We start from the raw sequence: 22,212 nt of genomic DNA, 5'->3' as shown, positions 1-22,212 counted from the left end.
AAAATGTCCTAAAAAGTCCCAAATAATTTCAAAGTGAATCTACATTACAAAATATAATTGATTTACACATATGGAGAAATACATTTTGAAAGTAGGAACTGAACTCACTTGCAAACAAAAACTGAAGAAAATACAAGTGAATGTGCTAGCAAGGGATCGTTTTGGTTCTATACCTTTTTACCGAATAGACATCTGATAACCCAGATGGAGCACCAAATCGCAGCAGATGTACCGGACTACAAATCCCAGAGTTCCAGTGGATGCTCTTGCGTTTACGTTACGTTTTTGATGAATGACGCAGAATTTTCAGGGTGGGGAATGAGACCAATCCAAAATGAAAATGTAGGGGAGGACGATAAACAAATCATACAACTTCAAATAATTATGACAGAAATATAAACATTGAGATGAAATTTGAAGTACAACTCTCTTTCAAGTGTAATATTAATGCTGTCAAAGCGATGGTTGTGAAGAGTGCTTTGCAATGATATTGGGGTATGTTATTTCTCCGCCCCCATCCGACCTTTCATGTATTTGGTGGTGGTCGACGCTGCGCACGCAGCGGTTGTCTGTTGGTCGGGCCGGGTGAGCTCGAGCGAGCGACTGAAGCGGCGCGAGGAAGGTTTGAGGTGAACGGCCGGACAGCCATATGAGAGCGGCTACTCTGCGGAGCTCCGATAGGGAGATGCCTACAAATAGGGACAGTATGATGTCCTACACGGCGGAGAATCACCATCAGGTCCGGATGAAAGCCTATTACAAAGGGTAAGGGCGAGAAACGGCCGGACGAGCAGAGTCCCCCCGGGCAGGAGAACCTTTCCTTTGGTGGGATCGTGGTGTGGGGGGCAGGAGGCGGTTTGTGGTGGAGAATGTGGGCGAGAATGGGGGAAGAGTTGGAGAGCTGTGAGTTGGGGTAGAGGGGAGGGAAGGTGGTGCGGAGATGGAAGTAAGAAAGGGGAATGGAGCTGGAGGAAGCTGTGAGTTTGGGTAGGAGATAGAGGGGAGCTGGGAGGTTGTGTGGGCACGACTGGTGCGATGGTTGAGGGGAGCTGTGTTTGGGGGCTGGGGAAGTTTGGTGGGAAACTGAAAGTAGGGGAAGTTATTAGATTGAGGAGAATGAGGATAGCTTTTTTTTTGAGGTGTTGGAGATCTCTGAACCGTAGATCCAGGACTAAGGCCAGAGGAATTATCGGAAGGAGAGCCTTTGTAGGTAATAGTAAAGGGGCAAAAGGATCCAAAAGCAAAAGAAATCTGACTGCTTGAAAGTGTTTACGTTCATTCATCAAGCCATCTTCTGGTTGCCCCAAAGTGCCATGTAGCCAATGAAATACCTTTCTTGGGCTGCTTGTATATTGAAGGAAATGTAGCAGCAAATTTGCACACAGCATATTCCCACAACTATCAAAGCTGGCCAGATGACTGATTCTAGTGATGTTTATTAACCATGAGACATAAGAGCAGAAATCAAGTCTGCTATATCACTCAATGCGATTAAGGCTGATTGTCTACGTCAGTGATATTTTCCCACATTATTGCTAATACTTGATGCCAGTAATCTCCAGAAATCATATCGATTACAATCCTCAACATGCTCAATGACTGAACTTTCACAGCCATATGGGGTAGACAGTTCCAAAGATCACCCATCCTTTGGGTGAAGAAATTCCTCCTCATCTTGACCTTAAATGACCTACCAGGTTATGTTCCCTGGATTTAGACATTCTAGTCAAGGGCACGATCTTTATACAATCTGTTTCAATATGGTCATTCCTTATCCTTTGAAACGCTGGAGATTACAGACCCAGTCATCTTAGAAGACCCTGCTTTCCAAACTTTAGTCAGTTGTGAACTAATTTCAAGGCTCAAACCGTTGCAACCACAGGGTGAGCAGGGTAATCTGTGGGTGGGGAATGTTGAGGTTGGGAATGATTTGAGAGAGTAGGACATGGGGAATTGCCATTACATCCTTTGAGGCTATGACCGTTACTACTTAACTGCACAGTCCTGTGGTGTCCTAACCCCCTACTTTGGGAAGTGCTGTCATCAAACAGTCCTGCCCTCCCAGGGATCTGGTGCCCCTCTACTGCGCTCCAGTGCCTTTCAGTGAAATAGTGACTGTTAGGTCACCGGGTAAACCCTTCTGCTAATTTAAACCAGCCACACAGATAAGATTCATACAGTGCTGTAATCTGTTAAATTTCAAGAGGCAAAGAACTATTCCAAAAATCACTATTTAAAGTAAAATTAACAACTTTATATTTTAAAGTTAATAGCGAATAATTAACTAGCAACTATGTACAACTCCTTTCTCTAAACCTATCTTTTACCTTCCCCTCTACAATGCTGGTGTGATAAATATCCCGATTACGATTTGCAAAAGATATAGTCACATTTCAAAACAAGTCAGCTTGCCAAGTGTCCTCTGTAGATTTTGTTCTGTGTTCTTTTCTCCTTCTTCGGGATTCTCTTTCACAGGTCATTGATAGATAAAGGTTCCTTTAAGAGAGCAGATATTTCTGCAAGCAGTCTCTCTCTCTCTCTCTCTCTCTCTCTCTCTCTCTCTCTCTCTCTCTCTCTCTCTCTCTCTCTCTAGTTGGTGCTTGACAGTTCTCTTTGCCGCTCTGATTAACTGTTCAAACTGTCTGATACTTATACCCCAAAACATCGGATCGTTTCATTGGTTATAATATTGTCAAAGTTCAAACGTGATTGAAATTTGGTATCTCGGGGCATAATTTAAACTGATTGGCCATATTTAAATTTGTTTTTGTCTCATTGTCTCAGTGCCAGCTGTTCTGACCAAGCATTACTTTGTTACTTTGTTCTGGATGCTCTGTGCCTCTCTAAGTCCTTGCTAGCTTTTCATCTCTCTTAAAGGTACAGTAACTCTTACACCTTCATAACTTGACCAACTAAACTTTTACAGCCACCTGAGGCTACAAATATGGGTTGCTCAGGTTACCATTCCATCTCCAAAATGTCATCTAACAGCTGTACGACCATTGTCAACCTACCTTGTGTAGTTACGATTTTGAAGTGGAATTTGAAGCTACCACGTCAGACTGTATGAGAGTGTCCATTGAGTCGCAGTTAGCTGATTGTCTGTCTGAGGTAAATGGAAGATCATATTATGGAATAATTTTGTCTAAATCAGATGATGTAGCACAATTATTTATTAGAGGAGTGTCATTTCTCAACTAATGTGTCCATTAGGACAGCAAAAGATCTCATCAAGTTACTGTGCTTCAAAAGTATTTGATTAGTTTGGGAAGCCTGAGATCAAGAACGTTATGATGCAATACATATCTACCTGTCTTTAGTTTTGGAAATGACATGTTGCCAATTCTTTGAGCAGATTCAACTGTAAAACTTGACAATTTTGTATTTTTTAATAACTAATGAGGTCCACAAAGAGCATCCTTGTAAGATTTTGTGCTGACTGAACTGTCATGGAAAAGTTGATCAATTGTTGACATCTTTGTATTGCTTTGACTTTTGAGCAGAACTTTGCTAATAGTGATTGGAGGATCTGTGGTTTCATTGAGCCATAGAGATGTGCAGCATAGAAACAGGTCCTTTGGTCCAACTTATCCATGTTGACCAGATATCCGATATTAATTTAGTCCCATTTGCCAGTATTTGGCCCATAGCCCTCAAAACCTTTTCTATTCATTAACCCATTCAGATACCTTTTAAGTATTGTAACTGTACCAGCCTCCTCCACTTCCTCTGGCAGTTCATTCCATAGACACATCACAGTCTGTGTGGAAAAGTTGCCTCTTAGGTCCCTGTTAAATCTCTCTCCTCTTACCTTAAACCTATGCCCTCTAGCTGTGGACCCCTCCACTGTAAGGAAACGACTTTGACTATTCACTCTATCCAGTCCCCTCATGATTTTATAAACTCCTTCTATAAGGTTGAGCCTTCAGTCTCTGATGTTCCAGGAAAACAGCCTCAGCCTATTCAGCTTCCCCCTATAGTTCAAACTCTCTAACTCTGGCAACATTCTTGTAAATCTTTTCTGAACCCTTTCAAGTTTAATGACATCTTTCCTATAGCAGGAAGACCAGAATTGAACACAATATTCCAGAAGTGGCCTAACCAATGTCCTGTGCAGCTGCAGCATGACCTACATTTAGTACACTGACCAATAAAAGCAAGCATATCAAACGCCTTCTTCACTACCCTATCTACCTGCGACTCCATTTTCAAGGAACTATAAACCTGCATTCAAAAGTCTCTTTGTACTGCATCACTCCCTGGGACCTTCCCATTAACTGTCTAAATCCTGCTCTGATTTGCCCCACCAAAATGTACTACCTCACATTTATTTAGATTAAACTCCATCTGACATTCCTGAGCACATCTGATCAATGTCCCATTGTACTCTGAGGTAATCTTCAAGTGTTATCAACAAAATGAGATTTGATTAATATAGCATTAAACGTATGCTGTATGTCACTCATATTTATGTAGCAACTTATATCACGGCACCTTGTGTTGCTGCGGAGATGAGACTTAAAAAGAATTGGATACTGAGTCAAAGGAGGAGATATACTGGCTATAGCGTCTTATCCTGTGATATTGTCCAGATTTTACTTACAGGTGAATTGAGAGCTGCATACTTTGCCAAGAGTCAAAATCGCTGTGAATTATAACTGGAGATTAGATTAGATTACTTAGTGTGGAAACAGGCCCTTCGGCCCAACAAGTCCACACCGACCCTCCGAAGAGCAACCCACCCAGACCCATTTCCCCTACGTTTACCCCTTCACCTAACACTACGGGCATGGCCAGTTCACCTAACCTGAACATCTTTGGACTGTGGGAGGAAACCAGAGCACCTGGAGGAAACCCACGCAGACACTGGGAGAACGTGCAAACTCCACACAGACAGTTGCCCGAGACGGGAATTGAACTCTGGTCTCTGGCGCTGTGAGGCAGCAGTGCTAACCACTGTGCCGCCCATCTTGACATAACTAAACATTGTTGCAAGTCTTGGATTCACAAATTTGAAGTAACTGCATGTATATGGTAAATTGAACCAAAAGCTTAAGGGTCAGGGACAGGATTTTAGAGGCTATTTAAGGAATATTTAAGTCAACCCGAGTGTGGTGGGTGTCTGGAACTCTGTGTCTGAAAGAATGGTAGAGGAAGGAACCATTACAACACTTGGTTATTTCAATGAACACTTGAAGTGGCATAGCATACAAGCTCACAGGCCAAGTGTTGGAAAATGGGATTAGAGTTGATAAGTGTCTGATTACCAGCATGGACACATTGGGTCAAAGGGTGTCTTTTTGTGCCTATTACTCTGACTCATGATTTTATGCCATCCATGAAAAAAAAACCATCTTTTCAAATGCTGACTTTTTCTTCCCACCATACTTGGGTTATGTCTACAGCCAGAATTTTTAGTTGTCTGAATATTGAAATACTGATGGTTGTGCTGCAAAACAGTTTGCATGATAAATTAAAAACATTGTGAAATTATTGCTCAGCTTAAAAGTAGTATATTTTCCTTAAGTACCTTTTGCCAGTATTGTGCAGTACATAAGTGAGTCGAGCATAAACCCCACAATGTTTCCACAAATCAGTGGAGTCTGTGATATCTATCGAATACTGATCTGTGTATCTATTCCTGGAGAAATGTCTGATAGGATATTGTATGTTTTGTGATATTTAGTACAAAATATTAACAACAAGGAAGGAGATTGAATCTTTGGTCTTTGCTGATTTGCATGATCAATGCTGTTTTGAGATCTACTTGATTTAGGAGCTCCTTTATTAGAGTGGGGATAATCAGTCAGAATTCTTGCTGGGTATTGCTGTTTAATCATTTGAAGTGTGTATATTGCATTCTAGGTGAGGACAGGATCAGACTTGATTCTGATGGTATGAAAGGCTGGCAGCTATCCGTTTGCACATGACTGCATTGTTGAATTACTAGGGTCTGGTTAGAAAAGTAAATAAAATACATTTTTGAAAAAGGGTTCCAACCTAATATTTGACAAACATTCTAATTAATGGCGACTTGTTATCAAAAATAATGGAATACAAAGCTACAAGTTATGAAGCTGATGTCATGTGAATTTTTAAAGGAGCAGTGTGCTGAACAGCAATTGATATGATCCACGACACTTTGAAATACTAATGTTATCTTTGGTAACATCTACCTAAAAACATTGAATATTGTCTGCTCTTAAATTACGAAAGTTAGTGCATAAACTACAATAAGTAATAAAAAAAAAAGAATAAAGCAAAAGGGTAAAGGAATTCAAATATGCCAACAGGAATATGTTATTCGGTCTTATGGGTCTGCCCTGCTATTTGATACAATCATCGCTGACCATTTCAATGCCTTTTGCCCACCTAATCTCCATGAACATGTATCCAACTGAATCATATCAGAAATATGTCAATCTATATCTCCTCAGCATGCTCGAAGACTAAGCTTTGACAGTCCTCAGGCAGGATAAGGAGACTAAAACTGCACACTAATATTTTGTTAGCTTTCCAAATAGCCTTGCAGTATCTGCATGTTAGCTACCAGTGACTTATTGACAGGGGCAACAAGGTCCCTTTATGAGACTACACTGTTGAACCTTTTCCATTTAAGAAATACTCTGCATTTCTATTTTTCTTTGAAATAGTGGATAACATCACACTTTTCCACATTCTGTTCCATCAGCGATCTCTAGCTCATTCACTCTGTCCAACAATCTTTCTTCACAATATAAGTTTGTCATTTGCAAATTTAGAAATATTATATTTGGTTCCAATTCAATCATCTATTGTTAACAGTGGGGACCGAAGTACTGATTATTGCACCAATCTGTCAGTCTTAGGTTGCCATTGTGAAAATGACCAATTTGTTCCTTTTTTTGTCTGTTTGCTATCATTAATTCATGCCAGTTCATTATCTTCTATAGTACGTGCTGTAATTTTTCTATCCTGCTTTCTGTATGGGACTTTGTATACTTGGATTTTTGGAAGGCTTTTGACAATGTCAATTGGCTGTCCTTTATCAATTTTGTTCGTCAGTACTTCAAACAAAAACCTCAAAGTTCGTGTACTGTAACATGATTTCTCATTCACAAATCCATGCAATGTCCAATCAGATAATTGTCAACCTGGTACCGATTTATCTCATCCTTTACAATAAATTCTATCATTTTCCCTAATACTGATATAACACAAACAAGTTCCCTGTTTTGCTTATGGCTTAAATAGTGGGGTAATATTTACCACTTTCCAACTCGCAGGAATGATTCCAGAATTTATAGAATTTTTGAAGATAATCAATGCATCATTTTCTCTACAGCTCTTCCTCCAGCAAGTAGCCTCACGTTCCCCAGCACATCCTCCAACAATCAGCCCCCCCAATTTATATCTCAGCGCCCTGGCACACAGGCCTCATTCCTGATGAAGGGCTTATGCCCGAAACGTCGATTCTCCTGCTCCTCGGATGCTACCTGACCTGCTGTGCTTTTCTAACATCACACTCTTGACTCTGACCTCCAGCAAGTCCTCACTTTCTCCCAAATTAGTTTTTGCCAGACATTTCATTTTTGATTATCTGTAGAAGTTTCTATGGTATATTTTTGTGTGTTTGCTGGATTGCCTTCATATTCTGTTCTGCCTGTCCTTATCAGTTTATTAGCCCTCCTTTGTATTTGATGAACCCTCGTAGTTATTGTTCTTTCTAGCAACCTTATAGGCCTTTTCTTTTAATCTTGTGCAATCCTGAATTTCCTTTGTTAGCTACAGTTTACTGATCTTTTCGAGTGTTTGCATCTTGAAGGAATGAAGAGCTCCACCAAGTCATGAAATAGTTCTTTAAAGGCTACCCATTGCCTATATAGAGTCATGCCTTTGAATGTGTTTTCTTAGTTCACCTCAGCCAATTTGTGTTTCATGCTTTCAGAATTTCTCTTTGAAGTTTAACACCCTTGCTGGAGAATGAACTACCTCGCTTTTTAAAAAAAAATAGTGTGGAATTCTATCATATAATGCTCACTGTGCTCTGAAGGTTCTTTTTAAACGATTATTAATTAATTATCCCATTTTAATTACATAATTACATAATATGAGATCTAAAATGGCAAATAACATAATGTCTAGTGGATTCTTCAACATAACTGTTCTGCATTACCATACCTAATTAATTCCAGAAACCCGTTCTCCACAGTTTTATCACTAACTTGGTTTACCCAGTCTATATGCAGATTGAAGTCACCCATGATAACTATTGTCCATGTTGTATACTTTTCATCTGATTGATACCACACTATCACAATTATTTAATGGCCTATAAGTAACTCTAAACAATGTCGTCTGCTCCTTGCTGTTTCTTAGTTCCATGCAAACTGATTCAATTAGATCATAACCATGGATTTCTGTGTGGGTCTTTGAGTCACCTACCTTGTGTGCATTCAGGTAGAGTGCCCTGCCTTTTTGACAGCGTTCCACTTTCTAAGTACACTCAGTCCTCAGCTTTGTTTCTCCAGTCTTCTGGCCTCCTTAACATCTTTTTGACTTCCTGTTACCAACTTTGCTTCCCTCCAATCTGATTGCCCTCCTGTTGCCATTCCTTTAACAAGGTATTTTAAACCCACTCTATGTGGACTGACAAATTCCCCTGCTAGGATATCAGTCCCAGCCCATTAAGATGCACTCCATTATATAGGTCTTTCCTGTTCTCGAACCCGTTACAATTCCTCAAAGTCTATGCCCTCCCTCCTAGATCAGTTCTCTAGCCACAAATTGAGCAGGCCTCCTGTTATTATTCTCAGTAGCATGTGACATTGAGTGTGGTAACGTGAGGCATAAAATTTGCAGAGCTTTGGTCTGAACCTACATAGGTAACTTACATTCACTTTTTTGGTAATGGATCTATTTGATTTTGGAAATTAATCGAAATGTACTAAGAACAAGAGTAGACCTCTTAGCACTTAAACATGTTTTGCATTCAATTATGTCATGGCTGATTTGTATCTTATCCTTGATTCATATATTCACCTTTGTTCTAAGTTCCCAAAAACTCTAGCCTACTGAGACATGTAGGATGAGGAGAGATTGTATTCTCTTGTATTTACTTGAAGACGATCTAAGTTTTCAAACTAAAGAATTTGATAAGGTAGATATAGATGAGTGCTTCGCTCTGGTAATGGAATGGAGGAATTCACAATCTTAAAATTAGAGTCAGTTCTTTTGGAGTGAAATTAGGAAGGGCATTTTCACACAAGCGGTGACAGAAATTGGGAACTTGCTGCACAAAAGGATGTGAATGCTGGTTGATGCACGTGAAAATTTAAATTGAGTATTTTTTAGACAGGGTATCAAGAGAGATGGGGCAAAGATGGATAAATGCAATTAATCATGCAGATCAATTGTGATCTGTGATGATCAGAACAGTCAAAAAGATTTTTGTCCTGGTCTCTTGGTTCAGAGGCTGGGCCTAAGGACCAGTTTGAATGCCATCTAAGGAATTTAAAAAGAATCTAGAGTAAAAAGTTATCAGTAATAGTGACCAGTCTTTCCTGATGAAGGGCTTTTGCCCAAAATGTAAATTTTCCTGCTCCTCGGATGCTGCCTGACCTGCTGTGCTTTTCCAGCACCACTCTAATGTAGACTTTTGGAGTTAAGCTGATCTCGCTCTACCAATTATATTAATCAAGGCCATTAGCCTTAATTTTTTAGGAAATTGAATTGTAAACTTAATACTGGTAATTATGATTCAGTAACACTTGACAGATATGCACCTTTATTAACAAAAGCAAACTTGAACTTGAAAACATTGTTTTTGAAATGAATGGAATGTTGAAGCCCTTATATTTATATTATCATTCAGTGAACATCCTTTAGAGAAACAAAGGAGCGGCATGATGGTTGAGTGGTTAGCATTGCTGCTTCAAGGTGCCAGAGATCTGAGTTCCAGCCTTGGGTGACTGTCGTGAAGTTTGCATGTTCTTTCTGTGTCTACATGGGTTTCTGCCAAATGCTCAGGTTTCCTTCCACAGTCCAAAGATATGCAGGTTAGGTAAATTGGCCTTGGTAAATGCATGGTTACGCAGATCGGGTGGGTTGCTCTTTGGAGGGTCAGTACAGATGATGGATCGAATGGCCTCCTTCCGCACTTTAGGGATTCTGTGATTCAAGTATGTGGGATTGGAGGATAGGCTAGCAGTTCAAATAGCTGACTGTCTGGCCATGTAGTTCCAAAGATATGGGAAATAGGCTTGTGTTGGTAAAAACAGCTGAGATTCATGATTTCCTTTATATTATAAGTAGATTAATGAAAATCAAACATTTTTGGTAAACATAGTGCAGCCATTGCATGCATGGACTTTTTAGCAAACTGAGTATTTGCATTCATTGTGCTATGTTTTTGAAGCTGAGATTCTGGCCAAAGCTGGTCTAAATTTACATGATGCAACAATATAATTTATGAACATGTTCTGACCTGACGCTTAGTATCTCTGCAACACTTGTATGTTTGTCATAGCCGATAATTGCTTAAAGTTGTAATCTTTGGTTGTGAAACAGGTTGAGTTTGGGGAAGCTACGTATTTACTTTTCAGTGACAAGCCTTCCTAAGTTGGTGCATTTTATTATTTCAGTTGCCTCAGACCCAAACTCTGAATTTCCCCCTCTGCCTTTCTATCTTGATTTTCTCTTTTAAAACACAACGTAAAAGGTGGTCCTCTGAACAAGCTTTTCATCAATTGACCCAATATCTAAGCCTATGTGAAATATCTTATGTTAAAGGAGCAATGTAAATATAAACTTGAAGGTGACATTGATCAATAGAAATATTTTAGTGAGTAACTATTAAATCTATGAAGCAAGCTATCGAGGGAGATACAAAAGGAGATACTGTTGAATAAATCAAATGTGCATATTTTGGGTTGTTTTGAGTCACTTGAGCATATAGTAAGTCCTACATGTGTTGGACTTTTGGTCCAAATTTCCTTCCACTCGGGATTTCCTCGTCTCTTAATAGGTACAGATTTCCATGATCAGTAAACATCTCCATTGTATTATCGTGTGACTATACAGATACCTAGTAAAAATTGAATGGTGTTGACCTTTTCTCTCACCTCACAATCTCCATATTCTTTTTAAAAAAAGTTATTTTATGTAAGACATAGGATCAAGAGTAGGCCATCCAGCCCCCTGAGCCTCTTTACCATTCAGTAAGATCATTCCAGATTTAATAGTGACTTTGAATTCACTTTTGTATCTGACAGGGAAGTCAAGAATTATTGAATACAATCAAAAATCTGTTTAATTCAGCTTTGCCTATTTTTAATTACCCAGCCTTCACTGCTTTATCTGGTAGAGAATTTCAACTACAGACAACTCTCAGAAGTATAACCCTCATCTCTCCCTTAAAAATGAGTTGTTATTTAAAACTCTGTCCCTTCATTTTAGGTTTCCTATGATTGAAAGCATTATTTCACAATATTGTTTCAAAAAGATCATCTCATTAAACTTCAATGAGTATATTTATGTCCAGCATAAGACTAATCCATCATCCTTGGAATCACTCTAGGGAACCTTCTCTGAACTGATTGCAATGGAAGCGTATCCTTTTTTAAATAAGGTGACCGACAATGTACATGGTGTGAAAACAATAACCTATGTGTTTCTGATTGTGGATTGAAATGGGAAAAGGACTTGTTTAAAAACCAAAGATTGTTGAAACATTGCTACACTTTTTAAAAGTAGTAATTCGTACTCATTGTAAGTACTGTACTATATTTAAATAGCTATTGGTTCAAGCAATGGGGAAAACCTAGTTCAAGATTACCTGTAACTAGTGAGTTCTGTATGAATGGACCTTTGGCAGGCAACAAGTAGCTAGATCAGTCAGTGGAATGGCAAAGATCTCATTATTAATGGCCAAGGTCTCTTGCCAACCAACAGCTACATGATTGGCTCTCAAGTAGTTGAACAGTTTCTTTGGGTCAGAAACCATCGGAGCTCTTAAAGGGAAATGGTTATTTTTGTTCTGCAGTTAAAAGCATCACAAGCCTGAAAACTGCCCCAATTTATCCCCTCCCTCCAACTCCCAATAGCTGTAAGCTGTGCTTTATTAATTATAACTCAGAGACATTTATAAGTGCATTCCAGTCACCCTGCAAACAAGGAAGAGTGAGCAGCAGCGTTCTGATCAACATACCCCATTGACAGAGACCATTGAACTGCCTTCGCTGTTTACCCTCCATTCATTTTTAGTATAGAAAATTAGTCCATGCTTTCTGTCAACCTTGGTCAAAGATGGGTAAAATGGGGAATTCTGCATACTTTTTATAACATTTTAACTTTTGTAACAACTCTGGAAATTAAGTCCAATTAATCCCAATGCACCACCCCAGTGAGGTGTGACAACAGTACTCTTATTTCACCAGTTCCCTGTATTAAAGGAAAATGTGCCTGCTTTTATTCTTCTTTTTTCTTGTAATATAGGCCAGCATTCAAAAGCTTTCCTATTAGTTGCTGTACCTGAACGCGGACATTTTGCGATTCGCTCTGTAGATCTTCTCTGCCCCGTCTCGAGGATTTTAGAATTAGTGTTAAGTTTTTATTGTCGCATGCACTCAAGTACAGGGACACATGAGAACAGTGAAGTGTGTATAAAGGTGCCAAGGTTTACATTAGAAAAATAAAGAAATTTTAAGTTAAAAATTCAGCATTACAGTCCTTCTAAAGCAGAGAACGAGAGGAACGAGAAAAAGTGGACAGAGAATATTTTGTTCTGGGGCTCTGCTCGGATTTTTAAAATCTCTCTGAAAGTGTGGTGCCCAGAACTGGATGCGGGAGAGTCAGGATTTTACAGTGTGAATGAAGCTGTTCAGTCCATTCTGGACTAAATGCCAGTCATCAAGCACTGATCAATTTGAATTTCATTTTCCAGTACTTGGGCCATAGCCTTGTATGCACACAATGCATGACAACTCACCAGCTTGATGAGCAAACTAATAACCACAGTGCACTAGTATCTCACTTTTATTGACTGAATGGGCAGAAGATCCCAACCCTGAATTACATGAAAAATGGTAAGAGTCAGTTGGGATAACTCATTATTGTGATCGAGAAACAAAACGTTTGATTTTTTTTCCATCCAAGATGAAATGGGAATCTTGCTAGTGAGTGGCATTACTTAATTCATTTGTCTTGCTATTTAAGTTGAGTTATATAAAAATGCCTCCACATCTTTTTCCTAAAGCTTGAGGTCTGTGCGTACTTAAAGGTTTTCTTATTGAAATTTTGACTAATAAACTGCAACATTAAGCTTAAAGTATTGTTCTTCTTAACTCAATCCTCTATGCAGGCCAAGATCTCATAGATTTTGCTCACTATTCTCAAAGGTCTATGCACTTGAAACCCTAGGTTGCCATGTCCCTGACAGTTATTAGAACTGTGCCTTGAAGAATATTTGGTGTCCAATCCCTTCTGGCAAATGTGTCACCTCATGCTACTTTGTATTTGCCCCTTTTGCTAGCCTATCTGTGTCACATTGTAGTTGGTTTGTATCATCCTCATTATTAGCCACTCCAAATTGGTGTCGTTGGCAAATATTTAAATGTTGTTCTGCACTCCAATATCCAGGAACCTAAAAACAAAATCAAGAAAATCAGTGATCCAAGCATTGACTCTTGAGGAACAGCGGTCCAAAATTCTCCAAATTGAAAAATAAACCACCTTTCACAATTTGTTGTTTTCTCTCCTTAAATCAGTTTTTGATCCAAGTTGATACTGATTCTCTTCCACCTGTTATAATTTTGTATGTTCACTACATCAAACAGTTAACTTATAAGATGAAGCTGAATAAATACATTTAATGTTGGGAAACATGATGATAAATTATTTGTATGCATTGGAACCAGACAATGGTGAAGGGAAAGATAGAACAAAGTTTTTTTTTAAAATAAAAGAATGACTTTATCCTCTATCCTTTATCCTCCTGTGTCTATTGGACTTTGACTTATTTTTGTGAAGGAAATCAGCATGTATGGTTACGTTGCTTCAGGGCTATTTGTAACATGTAGTGCTCATTCCTGAAGTAGTATTTAGCAGTTTGGAAAATGTACGTATCACCACGAGCCTAACTTTTTTATTATTAATTAATGAAATTTGATTGTTTCTGTGCATTTTTGTGGTGCATTTAATTCTAGTGGGAACATCGTGAAGGCAGCTCAGTAAAATCTTTGAGGAAAATGTCTTAGGAATGTTTTGGAACTCTTGAAATAGCAGTAATTTGTTGTGGTTGATTTTGCTTAATTATAAAATTATTTTCTTTTCAACTTGTATTATTTTTGTTCTGCAATGATAACCAAAATTTATGAAACATCTTGAAAAATTTAATGTTGGATGAAAAAGATTTATTTGACATCATTCATGGCATTAATTATCATTTGTCAACCTGTTAAATGCTGTTGCTACCTCTAAAGCTTGTTGAATCTGCAAGCTTTGTTGATAAGTTGCACAATAGAATTCCCAGTTTGTTCCTCTTGAATTAATTATCATACATTGTTTCCGTACTCAAGAAATCCCAACTGAGAGAGGCTAAAGAAGTTATGGTAAAAAATTTATGTTGCTATCTCATGTACTAGAACATCAGGGCAGTAAATGTTGTCCCTTTGAATTATTTAATGAGCCACAAACCTGATTTTCAATCAGAAGACTTTCTCCATTGTTCCACCCAACCCTGAAAAATAATACAAGTATGTTAAGTTCCCAGCTAATGCAGTGATAATAAACATTATTTTTAAAAAGGGCGCTGAATAATTATTTTATTGACAGTAGTACTAAAACTACTGGAATGGATATGCCAATAGAATAAAACTTTTTATGGAACTTGATGATTTGTGAATTGCTGTGGATGTGTCATATAAGGGAAAGTAACTGGTCAGGATGCCATACTCGAGGGAAGGTTAAATGAATATTCTGCACTTTAGCCTAACTTAGTGCAGTAAAGGTGAAGTGTTTGGGAGGGGGTTGAGGGGGCGGGGGGGTGCGATTGTGTATACACACACATAATCACAATTGTCCCTCTTCAACCTCCACCCAAAAACTTCACCTTTACTGCACTAAGTAAAGTGCATGCACATAGGATAGAACCTACAAAATCTCAGATTACATACGGTCTGTGTAATGAGGGCTTTTTAAAATTCCACTTTGTTATGAATGAAGGTGACCACTTTATTGTGCCCCCTGGTATTATGGTTTTTTGATTAATTCTAATTAGAGATTTCCTCCACTTCGCTAATGCACTTTCATAAGGATTGAATGATTCAGTCGGGTATATGTGAAGAATTGGGCTGTCGATCAAGGAATGGGTATGCAATTTAGTTAATTTAGTACTTAAGTCTTTTGATGTTTTAATTTAATTTATTAAAATATATTTTTCTCATCAAACTTCATAGATGTAATTACGCACCTCTGAAGCATGTGGGACTTGAACACTGGTGTCTCAGTCCAGGAGTTGGGATACCACTACTATATTATAAGAGGCCCACACTTAAGTCTTTTGTAGTTGAGATAATCTACTGAAGGGCTTAATCAAACTGATACTTGAATGAGGTTATTGATTTTGTCATGATGCTGTACACGTCTGAGTTGAACTTTCCAAATCTGTGCTTCCATCTGTTTGTTTGGCAATATTCCTCAGGACTTCACCATGAAGTCTTTAAGTCCTGCACTGATTTGCCTTCCCAAAAATATAGCACCTCCCATTTATCTAAACGAGAATCCAGAGAAAGTATATTCCTGTTAGGGTGAAAGGAAAGGCTGGTAGGTATAGGGAATGCTGGACGACTAAAGAAATTGAGGGTTTGGTTAAGAAACAGAAGGAACCATATGTCAGGTATAGTCAGCACAGATCGAGTGAATCCTTAGAAGAGTATAAAGGCAATTGGTGCATACTTAAGAGGGAAATCAGGAGGGCAAAGAGGGGACATGAGATAGCTTTGGCAAATAGAATTAAGGAGAATCCAAAGGGTTTTTACAAATATATTAAGGACAAAAGGGTCACTAGGGAGAGAATAGAGCCCCTCAAAGATCAGCAAGGCGGCCTTTGTGTGGAGCTGCAGAAAATGGTGGAGATACTAAATGCATATTTTGCATCAGTATTTACTGTGGAAAAGGATATGGAAGATATAGACTGCAGGGAAATAGATGGTGACATCTTGCAAAATGCCCATATTACAGAGGATGAAGTACTGGATGTCTTGAAACGGGTAAAGGTGGATACATCCCCAGGACCTGATCAGGTGTACCCTAGAATTCTGTGGGAAGCTAGAGAACTGATTGCTGGGCCTCTTGCTGAGATATTTGTATCATTGATAGTCACAGGTGAGGTGCCGGAAGACTGGAGGTTGGCTACCGTGATGCCACTGTTTAAGAAGGGTGGTAAGAAGAAGCCAGGGAACTATAGACCAGTGAGCCTGACGTCGGTGGTGGGCAAGTTGTTGGAGGGAATCCTGAGGGACAGGATGTACATATATTTGGAAAAGCAAGGACTGATTAGGGATAGTCAACATGGCTTTGTGCGTGGGAAATCATGTCTCACAAACTTGATTGGGTTTTTTGAAGGAGTAACAAAGAGGATTGATGAGGGCAGAGCGGTAGATGTAATCTATATGGACTTCAGTAAGGCATTCGACAAGGTTCCCCATGGGAGACTAGTTAGCAAAGTTAGATCTCATGGAATACCGGGAGATCTAGCCATTTGGATATGGAACTGGCTCAAAGGTAGAAGACAGAGGGTGTTGGCAGAGTGTTGTTTTTCAGATTGGAGGCCTGTGACCAGTAGACTGCCACAAGGATCGGTGCTTGGTCCACTCCTTTTTGTCATTTACATAAATGATTTGGATGTGAACATAGAAGGTACTTCCTTCCCTGCAGTATGGACATTTGTCAAGATGTCCCAATCTATTTCCCTACATTCTATATCTTCCATGTCCTTTTCCACAGTAAACATTGATGCAAAATCTGTGGATCAGTGAGCAGTTATCGATGACAAAGGTTCTGCTTGCCAAAAGATGATGATTGGCTTCCAAGTAGCTGAGCAACTTGTGGGTGTGAATGTATTCAGGGACAAGCTATTGGATCTTCAAAAGATGAGTTTCTTGTTTCCTCCATTTAAAAAAAACACTTCAAGCCTGAGTATATCTTTCCCTTGTCAGCTGTTATAAGCTGTGCCGGTACCCGTGGAAGTGAGTGAAAATAACTGGATACGGATGATCAAGAGTAGCAGCCTGACCAGTCAAATGGATCTTGTCAGTCAACCATGTGGACAGGGACAATTTGAACTGTCTTTTTGGTCTTTCCCACCGCCAATAACATGCATTTTTTTCGACTGTCTGTAATGTGTAGACCTGGGGTTTATAAGGGATTTGGTATTTTAACTTGTCAATATTTAATTGTTTATTTATAGTGAAAATCTTATTTATTTGTTATGAAACGTCGTTCTTGTCAAATATAGAAGCTTGGTCCGTGCTTTCTATCAGTCTGGGTCTAAATAATTGATACATTGGAAACTTCTGTATACTTTTTAAAATCTTTAATTTTTGTAATATCTTCAGAAATGGGATGCTTGATTTCCATTCAGCTACCCCAATGAGGCATAATGTGAGTCAGAGTAGCTAGAGCACACTTATCATGGTGCCAAATTGGATGTGACGCTTAGATTCTGCATTGATCACAAAGTGAATGTGCTAACAAAACAGGACTCATATCCATGACTCAAAGGCTGAAAGAATTTAATACATTGTACATATCACCTAAATTGGCTTATTGGCAGAACATTGGCAAGTTCCATTGGCTGATGGAATATGAAATGAAGAAGTACTTTAACTTGAAACGGAACATTCTTTCTCTCTCTAGAGATACTGTCAGATCTGTTCAGTTTCTTCATTCTGTTTCTATTTCAGATTTCATGTATCCATAGTATTTTGCTTTTATCAAAGGAATATCAGCTTTGTAAAACTGGATGGACTTTATCAATGACATTTTGTGCTGATGGGAAGGAAAATAACATTCCAGTTGTTAAAAGACTGGAAATCTCTTATTTGTATTGACTTGGTTTTGTTCAGCCAAACCTGGGTTGAACATTTGCACTACTTGACAACTGTTTCATCAGCGACAAAGAACCAATTTGGTCATAAATCTAGTTAAAAGTGACTTTGCCAGAGCCAAACTGTAGTGCAAAATTAAGTAGTACTGAGAAAAGGGACTACTTTAGATTTTCCTGCCTAAGACAGAACCCTATAAATATGTGAATATTAAGTGGATTACATCAGAAGTTAGTTCCAAAGTTAGCATAGCCGTGCCTCGGTTACACATTTATTGGAGAGATAAACATTTACTTGGGCACAAGAACATCTGTGTGCCTTTGACCGCTTGAAATCAGTACAGACAACCATATTGATTTTAACAGTGTCAAGTTGAGAAGACATTCAAACTGGCTGCAGATGCCAATGACATCCGTGTGGGTTTGGTTTTGCTACATGATGAGAAATGATGATTGAACAGCTTGTTTGTTTTTGGAATAAATTGATTGTCAAGAGAAATATTCAACAATCGAGAAAAGAGCAACGAATCTTGCGTTGGCACTTCATCTGTTTGCAATTCTCCTATTCAGCAACTCTGAAAAGATGTATTTAAAAGACTACAATCCTTTAATTATTTTGAAGACAAAAGCTCAAGGCTATTTCTTGCAGCTATAGAAATTGAAATTCATTCATGTGACTGGAAAGGGCAATATAACATTGGATCAAAAACAGCAATTGCTGATGAAATTCAGCAGGTCTGGCAGCATCCGTAGGGAGAAAGTAGTGTTACATTTAGAGTCCAGTAACTCCTCATCTGGTGCTTAAAACTTTAATTCTGCTTTGTGTCCTCAGATGCTTTTAGACCTGCTGGGATGTCCAGAAATTTGTGGCTTTGTTTCAGATCTCCAGCATCCACAATCTTTTGTTTTTCTTATACAGAATGGATGTCTCATCAAGGGAATGCTGAGATATAGGAAGGATGTTGTGAAACTTGAAAAGGTTCAGAAACGATTTACAAGGATGTTGCCAGGGTTGGAGGGTTTGAGCTTTAGGGAAAGGCTGAATAGGCTGGGGCAATTTCCCTGGAATGTCGGACGCTGTGTGGTAACCTAAGAGGTTCACAAAATCATGAGCATAAATAGTTTAAATAGACAAGGTCTTTTCCCTAGGGTGAGGAGTCCATAGCTAGAGGGCATAGGTTTAAGGTGAGAGGGGAAAGATTATCACAAATGATACATGCATATTTACATATTGTACTTTAAGTTCAGTGCTTCTGCGCAATGTGTGTTGAGATTTTCAAATATGTGGTAGATATCAAGTTTTTGATAAATATAAATATCCTATTGTATATTAGCTAGTTTATCTAGCTGTTAAATAAAGCTTAGTTATCACTGTAAATAAGATGTATTTAACATTGACCATCTTGTAGCCTACTACTGAGTTAGTCTTGGGAGCACCTCCAATTAAGATGAAGAGTCATTTAGACTCGAAACGTTAGCTTGCTCTCCATGGATGCTGTCTGATCCCCTGTGATCTCTAGCATTTGTTGTTTTCAGTGCAAATTCCAGCATCTGAAGTGATTTTGTTCCGACTTCCTCTAATTAAACCTTACTTCTCCATTCTTCTGCAAGTGTCTCATCAGTTGTATGGAGTGCGACATTAGTTCAGAGTATTTAAAGATTCATGTTTGTACGAATAATTGTCCACTAAATTTGATGTCACTTGTTTTTTTTTTATAGATATTATTTTTATTGAAAAAAGGATTTTTTAAAGATTTTTTAAATAAAATTACAAAAGTAATACAAAGAAATATAAACATCAATATAAAATTAAATAAATTAAAAAAATCTATAAATAATAACCAAAAAAAGGAAAAGCCCAACTAACTACTAATCATTCCTGAAGAAGGGCTTATGCCCGAAACGTCGATTCTCCTGTTCCCTGGATGCTGCCTGACCTGCGCTTTTCCAGCAACACATTTCCAGCTAACTACTAATCTATCCTACAAACAACCAAAACATAAAATAGAATAACATACATTACTAGCAATAAACTACTAAATAATTCAATAACTAGATGCATGCTCAAAATAGATTTACATCAAGTCATAATAAAACCCGTATTTATATGGGATTCCTCCTCCCAGGGGCCCCGAACCAGCCAGAACCATTACCACAGCTAGACAAAAGCCCTGGACAGTATGGCCGAAATATTTGTGCCGATATAATTCAAAAAGGGTTGCCATGTTTTATAGAATAATTCCATTTTTTTGGGGGCACCATATTTGTAAGGAAGTCAAGGGGGATATATTCCATGATTAACCTATGCCAGTTTGAGAGTCCTGGAGGGCCTTCAGCTACCCAGTTCACTAAAATATTTTTCCTTGCACAAAAGGAAAGAATGGTAAATAATTTCCTCTCGTGCACATCCAGGAAGGGAAAATCTGAAGAGCACAAAAGCAGGGACACTGGATCCGATCTAATCTCCGTAACCAAGATCCCTGTCAAGGCATTTGCTACTCTATCCCACTACTTGCAGATTTTATGACATGTCCATAGACAATGCGTGAGAGTGCCAACTTCTATTTTGCATTTAGGACACATTGGGGATGCTCCTGCCTTGAATTTTGCAAGTAATTCAGTTGCCATATGAGCCCTGTGAAGTATCTTTAATTGAATAGCCTGAGCTCTATTACAAACTGAGATCTTTCTGGCATTTTCCCAGATGTCCGTGGGCGGCATGGTGGCACAGTGGTTAGCATTGCTGCCTCACAGCGCCAGAGACCCGGGTTCAATTCCCGCCTCAGGCGACTGACTGTGTGGAGTTTGCATGTTCCTCCCGTGTCTGCGTGGGTTTCCTCCGGGTGCTCCGGTTTCCTCCCACAGTCCACAGATGTGCAGGTCAGGTGAATTGGCCATGCTAAATTGCCCGTAGTGTTAGGTAAGGGGTAAATGTAGGGGTATGGGTGGGTTGCGCTTCGGCGGGGCGGTGTGGACTTGTTGGGCCGAAGGGCCTGTTTCCACACTGTAAATAATCTAATCTAATCTAATCTAATCTAATCTAATCTAATCTAATGTCCTCCCACATTTCTGATGAGACTTCCAACCCTAATTCTTGATTCCAGCTTTTAAATAATCGTTCCATGTCCTTAGATACTTTATTACATAATGAGTGATAATGAGTACTAACCGAGGGGGGCCCCATCGGCCATAGCTCTCTCCTTTCCCTATCCAATTTGTGAGGATTAATTATCATTGTGGTCTTCTTTTGTATATAGTCTCGTATTTGGAAATACCAAAAAAGGTCGCCGTTAGGCAATCCAAACTTCTGGTGCAGCTGCTCAAAGGACATCATAACCTCTCCATCAAACAGGTCTCCCAAGCCGAAGAAACCTCTGGACTTCCAAGTTTTAAATGTAGAATCTGTCACCCCTGGCTGAAATCCTGATGCTCCCACTGCAGGAGTATAAGGAGAGGTTTTTTGCAGGTTTCCATCATCTTGTCGCATTATCGTCCAGGCTTTAATTGTATTTAATACAATAGAGTTTTTACAATAGTCCATAATTGCGCTCATCTTGTCCATGAATGAAAGATTGATGAGGGGACATTTTGCTTGGGAGGTCTCAATATCTAGCCAGATTAATTGTGGGTCACGAGAGACCCAATCAGCTACATAGGACAATAAGGAGCTCAGTTGATACCTCCTAAAATCTGCAAAGTCCAGTCCTCCCCTTATTTGTAGAAGCTGCAGCTTTTCTAATTTAATAAGGGGATGTCTAGGATTCCAAATAAAAGAGCCGAGCCAGCCGTAAAGCTTCCGCAATGCCTGTCTCGGTAGTATCAGGAGGAGCGTTCTCGTAGGATATAAAAGACAAGGTAGAATATTCATCTTGACTTGGGCTACTCTGTCAAACCAGGATATTTGAAGATATCCCCAGCGTTGAAGGTCCTGTCTTATTTTCTCTAATAAGTGCACAAAATTAGCTTTATACAGCTGTGCAAATACTGGGGTGATAAAAATACCTAAGCACAGAAAACTTTCTAGTGACCACCAAAAGGGAAAACAAGATCTGTCTGGTAAAATAGATACACTGGCAAGACCTCCCAACGGCATGGCCTCAGATTTCATGAAATTGATTTTATAGCCTGAG

The 22,212-nt window shown here is 39.0% G+C and overlaps 1 protein-coding gene across 1 annotated transcript in view; it reads left to right on the top strand.

Moving 5' to 3' along the window:
* Positions 1-584: 584 nt before the first annotated feature.
* The window catches only part of prkci (protein kinase C, iota), a 136,503-nt gene continuing 114,875 nt past the window's right edge, over positions 585-22,212 (top strand). Inside the window, exon 1 of the mRNA XM_043702652.2 lies at positions 585-765. Within this exon, the coding sequence (XP_043558587.1) occupies positions 650-765 (116 nt within the window). The 5' untranslated portion in view covers positions 585-649. The remainder of the gene's footprint in view (positions 766-22,212) is intronic.

Source organism: Chiloscyllium plagiosum, unplaced genomic scaffold (genome assembly GCF_037043375.1).
Source record: "Chiloscyllium plagiosum isolate Xiang-an unplaced genomic scaffold, Cpla_swu_hap1 HiC_scaffold_13, whole genome shotgun sequence".
NCBI classification, from domain to species: Eukaryota; Metazoa; Chordata; class Chondrichthyes; order Orectolobiformes; family Hemiscylliidae; genus Chiloscyllium; species Chiloscyllium plagiosum.
This window is presented reverse-complemented; position numbering and strand designations above follow the sequence as displayed.